This window comes from Microchirus variegatus (assembly GCF_963457635.1).
Source record: "Microchirus variegatus genome assembly, chromosome: 7".
Classification (NCBI taxonomy): domain Eukaryota; kingdom Metazoa; phylum Chordata; class Actinopteri; order Pleuronectiformes; family Soleidae; genus Microchirus; species Microchirus variegatus.
Window position 1 is genome coordinate 24,904,861 of NC_139808.1, and position 6,917 is coordinate 24,911,777.

The 6,917-nt window shown below is 45.2% G+C and overlaps 1 protein-coding gene across 1 annotated transcript; it reads left to right on the plus strand.

Moving 5' to 3' along the window:
* LOC310929274 (tripartite motif-containing protein 16-like protein) lies at positions 1–4,537 on the plus strand (the record flags this gene model as incomplete). Its single annotated transcript, XM_083891997.1, has 8 exons — positions 1–6; positions 211–579; positions 1,411–1,506; positions 1,593–1,826; positions 1,955–2,123; positions 2,228–2,344; positions 3,838–3,885; positions 3,987–4,537. The coding sequence occupies 8 exons, from the start codon at positions 1–3 to the stop codon at positions 4,535–4,537; spliced, it is 1,590 nt and encodes a 529-aa protein (XP_083748123.1).
* Between the last annotated feature and the right edge of the window lie 2,380 nt (positions 4,538–6,917).

Genomic DNA, 6,917 nt, shown 5'->3' on the forward strand with positions numbered 1-6,917 from the left:
ATGAAAGTAAGTCTGTTGAATTGTGGCCACGCCCCCTTTCTGCAAACTCAAATTTCAGAGGAAGTTTGACCAAAAGTGAGCGCGAGCTCATGACAAACATGTCTGAGTAACCTCCGCTGCACGCTTTGCTCTCGCCTCCTCGACATTCCCGTCACCGTGCCGTGCTGCGGACACTCCTTCTGCACGGAATGCATCCGGAAACGCTCGCAGCGAGACCGGAGGAGCGAGTGTCCCCGCAGCTGTCCCGAGTGCGAGTGCGTGTTCCTGTCACCGCCGCAGCTCATCACCAACACCGCGCTGGCTGAGAAGATGATGAGGGACATATGGAGGTCTGCTGCTGCTGGTGGTGGAGGCGGGGAGAAGCAGCAGGAGCAGGAGCACCATGAACCTAGAGGAAAGTCTCCGCAGAAGAGAGCCCGCAGAGACGCGGCATCGGGAGACGCTCTGTGCCGGAAGCACAACCGTCCTCTGGATGTTTACTGCTGCACCGGAGGAGAGATCATCTGTGCGGCGTGTGCTCAAGCCGAGCACCGAGGACACCGCATCGGCTGTGTGGGAGAGGAGCGGAGGAGGAAGGAGGTACACGAAACACACTTTTGTATCACGGTTTGGAACGGTAAAGTTCGGTAGAGTTCGACGCAGGTCCTTAAAGAGACGTAGAAACTGTTATTTCCGTGTTTCTCGGTCGTGGAGCTTCCGTGACTTTTTGGAGGCTGTTCTGTTCAGGATGACCTGCTTTTTTAAAAAAAAACAGTATGTGAAGTAAAAATATACATATTTGCACATATAAAATTCGATCATGTTAAGTATCCTATAGCAGACTCTAATGTGTAGGTCACATGTGTCAAACTCAAGGCCCGGGGGCCAGATGTGGCCCGCCACGTCATTTTATGTTGCCCATCGAGTGATAAATTTGTCTTAAAAATCTGTGTTTAAAAAAGGGGTCTATGCTGCTTTAAGCCGTGCGTTGACCATAAACTACATTTCCCACAATGCATTGCGACCGTGTTACCCGCAAAGTGATGGCACCGCCACTAGATCGGAGTGCATCATTGTATATGCATCATGCGAAGAGTGAAATTCAATAAGTAATAATTACAAAAAGTTATTTAGCAATATAGTAAGTAGTTTCCTGTATTTTACATTATATCTGGTTACATTTAGTTACATTTATTCTGTATGACAGTTACATCTGGCCCTTTGAGGGTAACCATTATGCTGATGTGGCCCTCAGTGAAAATGACTTTGACACCCCTGGTCTAGGTTATTTCATATTTCCAGTGCAGTCTTGATCACAGCGACTCCGGCTATTATCGTGCCAATTTTCATGCGTTTTTACTGTACAGTCTTTGAGAAAATGAATGAGTAAAACCTAATAACAGTGTGTCCATGTTCCCATACACACTCAAGGAGGAGCTGAGGAACATGCAGAAGTCAAACAAACAGATTCTGCAGAAACAGAAATGGACATGTGCAAAACTGAAGAACCTCCTCACACAGATCGAGGTGAGCAAAACGCATCTTCACGTTGATGTTGAGCATTCACAGTTAGTTTCACGGCAGTGAATCGTCTGTGTGTGCGTGTGAAACAGGAAGAGGCCGGACAAACGGCAGACTACTGCGAGAGCGTGCTGGTCGGCGTCATGGCCTCCCTCCAGAAACATTACCTGTCCGTGCGGGAGCTGATTGGAGCTCAGGAGGAGGCAGCAGCGAATCAGGTGTCCAACTCTGTTCAGACGCTGGAGGCGAAGATCGAGGAGATGGAGAAGTGGAACGCTGAGCTGGACAGTCTGGCACAGAGTGACAGCGACACCCGTTTCCTTCAGGTGCTGTTGCTGTGTGTTGTTTTCATTTACATACAACTTGCGGTTTTTCAGCTATAACCAGCAGGACGTTGGATGATTGAAATGTTCTCTCCCTTTCCTCATCTTCCTCATCTTCTCCCTCTTTGCAGGAATGGCCGGCACTGCAGCGTCTCTGTGAAGCGGACCGGATCCAGGTCCAGTCCGAGCTGTCAGAGGATCCACTCCTCCCCTTTAAGTCCACAAAAAGAGCTGTTCAAGAGGTCGGGGCGAGGCTGAAGGAATTTTGTAAAAAAGAATTTGCTTCAGTTACCGAAACTGGTACGTGTCTTTGCTGACATATGGAACAATTATCTTCACTTATTGCCTCTTTATTTTATTTTTTTTAAATAAATGTTTAATATTTGTGACTTTGTTCAATACAGAAGACAGTGATGTGGAACAGGATACAGAAGACAGTGAAGATGAACAGGAGTTACCAGGAAACACAGAGGAGGGTGTCACGATGCAACGATGTGGCAGCAGTGACTCAATCAACCGTGGTTCGTTTTAAATTTGATGTGATCATGTTTTGATTTTTGTGTTTGTGGATTAATAACTTGATCATTTCACACATCACATTTGAAAAACAAATTAACCTACGTACCTGACTGATTACCTACCTATGTTCCTGACTACCTACCTACCTACCTACGTACCTGACTGACTACCTACCTACCTACGTACCTGACTACCTACCAACGTACCTGACTGATTACCTACCTACCAACGTACCTGACTGATTACCAACGTACCTGACTACCTACCAACGTACCTGACTAACTACCAACGTACCTGACTAACTACCAACGTACCTGACTACCTACCAACGTACCTGACTACCTACCAACGTACCTGACTAACTACCAACGTACCTGACTACCTACCAACGTACCTGACTGATTACCTACCTACCATTGTACCTGACTACCTACCTACCTACGTACCTGACTGACTACCTGACTACCTACCAACATACCTGACTACCTACCTACCTACGTACCTGACTGACTACCTACCTACCAACGTACCTGACTACCTACCAACGTACCTGACTACCTACCAACATACCTGACTGATTACCTACCTACCAACGTACCTGACTACCCACCAACGTACCTGACTGATTACCTACCTACCAAAGTACCTGACTACCTACCTACCTACGTGACTACCTATGTACCTGACTGACTACCTGACTACATACCAACATACCTGACTATCTACCAACGTACCTGACTGATTACCTACCTACCAACGTACCTGACTACCTACCTACCTACGTGACTACCTACCTACCTACGTACCTGACTGACTACCTGACTACCTACCAACATACCTAACTATCTACCTACCTACGTACCTAACTGACTACCTACCTACCAACGTACCTGGCTGATTACCTACCTACGTACCCGACTACCTACCAACATACCTGACTATCTACCAACGTACCTGACTGATTACCTACCTACCAACGTACCTGACTACCTACCTACCTACGTACCTGACTGACTACCTACCAACATACCTAACTATCTACCTACCTACGTACCTAACTGACTACCTACCTACCAACGTACCTGACTACCTACCAACATACCTGACTACCTACCTACCTACGTACCTGACTACCTACCTACCTATGTACCTTACTACTTACCTACCAATGTACCTGACTACCTACCTACCTATGTACCTGACTTCTTACCTACCTACGTACCTGACTACCTACCTACCTATGTACCTGACTACTTACCTACCAATGTACCCGACTACCTACCTACCTATGTACCCGACTACCTACCTACCTATGTACCTGACTACCTACCTACCTACGTACCTGACTACCTACCTACCTATGTACCTGACTACTTACCTACCTACGTACCTGACTACCTATGTACCTACCTACCTACCTGTTGCGCTGACCAATCAAACTGCTCGCTAAGTTTTCTCATGTTGACACTGACTGATGCCCTGATGTTTCTTACAGACATGAATTTCTCTCTGGAGCCGACGACCAGAGCAGAGTTTCTACGATGTAAGTTCATCGTCTTGTGTTTTACTTCACTTCACTCCACCACAGTCAAACATAACAAATCCTGTTTCTGTCCTTATATGGACATGTCTCCATGGTCCCAGATGCACGTGATCTCACCCTGGACCCCAACACAGCTCACGAGGACCTGGTTGTGTCTGAGGGAGACAAAGAGGTCAAGCGGAGGTCTACAGATTCAAGGAACTCGCTTCCATCTGTCCGTCGCCCCGAGAGGTTTACCCTCCGGCGGCAGTTACTGTGCAGAGAAGCACTGCAGGCCGAGCGCTGCTACTATGAGATCGAGGTGGAAGGAGACAAGGTTGAGATTGCCCTCGTGTACAAAGGAATGGACAGAAAGTCGCACACTAAACGGTCAGCTTTTGGAGGCAACATGTTCTCCTGGAGTCTGGATCGATTCTCAAGCTATGCAGCGAGTCACAACAATAACAGCGTTCAGCTCACAAAGTGCCCCCAACATCAGAGGATCGGGGTTTACGTGAAGTTCAAAGAAGGAACGGTGTCGTTCTACGAGGTTACAGACAGTATGATCTTCCTTTACAAGATTGAGGCTAAATTCACAGAACCGTTGTATCCAGGCTTCTGGCTCGGAGAAAAATGTGGCATCAGGATCTGTGATTTGAGTCCGGACATATAAATGCTAAAATGTTCTGGAAACGCTTTGGCAGTACAGTCTTATTTACCTACCTACATGACTATCTGACTACCTACTGTACTGTATACTCTATAGTCTTAGTGTAAATATGTTTTCCCTTTACAGCTGTGTTTTTATGTATTTAAGTAAATTTATTCCGCACTTTTGTTTTGTTTCTGTTACACATTTGTAGGCTCACATTCATTCACTGCTCTTCCAGAACCATCTCCAAAGTTTGTGATTTGCCAACTATCATTCCTTCCTCAGGGTTCTCACAGGTCCTTGAAAACCTTGACACTTTCTGAATAATAAAAATAAAAATCTTGAAGGTTTTGAAAATTACCCTCCACAGACATGGGGTCATTGAAAGTGTTTGTATTTTGTGCAAGAAAGACGATAAGTTAAGGTAAATGTTACGACTCCACCTACTGTTTCATGCGCCCTGCATTGCTCGATGGACACGGACTGTCAGCGGTGTTGTGGACACCTGTACATTAAACTTGAGCTTTAGGTTGATTCAAGTTAACTTTCCACACTAAACTTAAAGTGTTATATCTCACCTCTGATGTGGTCAGGAGTCCTGACTACCTTCCTTCCTACCTGCACTTCAGTAAACTAACTGACCAATGGAATCCGTCCAACTGGATCCACAAATCCGTCTTTTTTGTGTAACACCCCTGTGAGGAAAGTTCATGACTCTCTGTATCATAAACAGATTTTGCTCATTGAAGTCTGGTGGTTATAATTAGATGCGATCTTATAGATCGATGAAAACAAGCATGTGAATACATGTAGGACTACTGGAAAGTCTACAGATGGATCTCAGTCCGATAATGAGCCTACCTACCAACGTACCTGACTAACTACCAACGTACCTGACTACCTACCAACATACCTGACTGATTACCTACCTACCATTGTACCTGACTACCTACCTACCTACGTGACTACCTACCTACCTACGTACCTGACTGACTACCTACCTACCAACGTACCTGACTACCTACCAACGATAATGAGCTGTGTTTATGAGTGTAGTGCACGACTACCCGAGCTGCTCCAAGGTCGACTCTAAACAGTCACAGCATTGTTTACATTCCTTGCTGGGACTGGTACGACTCCCTAAACCATAGATAACGCTGCAGCAGGGAACGCATTATTCCTGAGAGAGCTTGTGTCTTCCAGACCCTAATGTATTAGACAGTTGAATACTGTGTATGTGTCATCTTTGAGGACTGATCTTCAGAAAATGTAACTAAATGTACTACCGACCTACTTACCTGACTGACTACTTTCCTGATTATCTGACTACCTACCCTCCTATCTGATTATTTGACTACCTACCTGCCTAATTATCGGACTACATACCTGCCTAATTATCGGACTATCTACCTCCCTAATTATCTGACTACCTACCTACCTACCTACCTACCTACCTACCTACCTACCTACCTGATTATCGGACTACCTCCCTAATTATCGGACTACCTACCTAGTCATCTGACTACCGACCTACCTACCTAGTCATTTGACTACCTACCTACCTACCTACCTACCTACCTACCTACCTACCTACTCATCTGACTACCGACCTACCTACCTACATACCTACCTACATACCTACATACCTACCTAGTCATCTGACTACATACCTACCTAACTACCTACCTACCTATCTACCCACCTACCAAACTACCTACCTAGTCATCTGACTACCTACCTACCTAGTCATCTGACTACCTACCTACCTACCTACCTACCTACCTACCTACATACCTACCTACCTACCTACCTACCTACCTACCTACCTACCTACCTACCTACCTACCTGATTATCTGACTACCCATCTACCTGATTATCGGACTACCTACCTATCTGATTATCTGGCTAACTACCCACCTACCTACCTACCTACCTAATCATCTGACTACCTACCTACCTAATTATTGGACTACCCATCTACCTGATTATCTGACTACCTACCTACCTACCTCATTATCTTTGGTAAGTATTATCTTTCATCCTCTAAAATGTTTCTGTCTTCGTTTTTATAGAAAATGTTAACCTTTCCGCTGCATAAAATTATTTTAAACCAGTGGTTGGAGCATCCGGCTTGTCAACCTTAGTCTTTATAATCTGTGTTTTAGGACACGTATATAAAAAAATTGCCGACATTTTTTTCATTCCCGCCAACACCTTGACAGTAATCATATTGTTAATGCAAACTTACTCATTTCCCTTTTTCACGTGTCAGAGTTGTGTCTAAAAGTTGAAAAACAAAAAATCCAGCAGCAGCAGTTTGTTGAATCTTTATTGTTAATACTTTGGTGATGCTCACAGTTGTTTCACAGACACTTTCAGTATCACACAATCCAGGGAAGG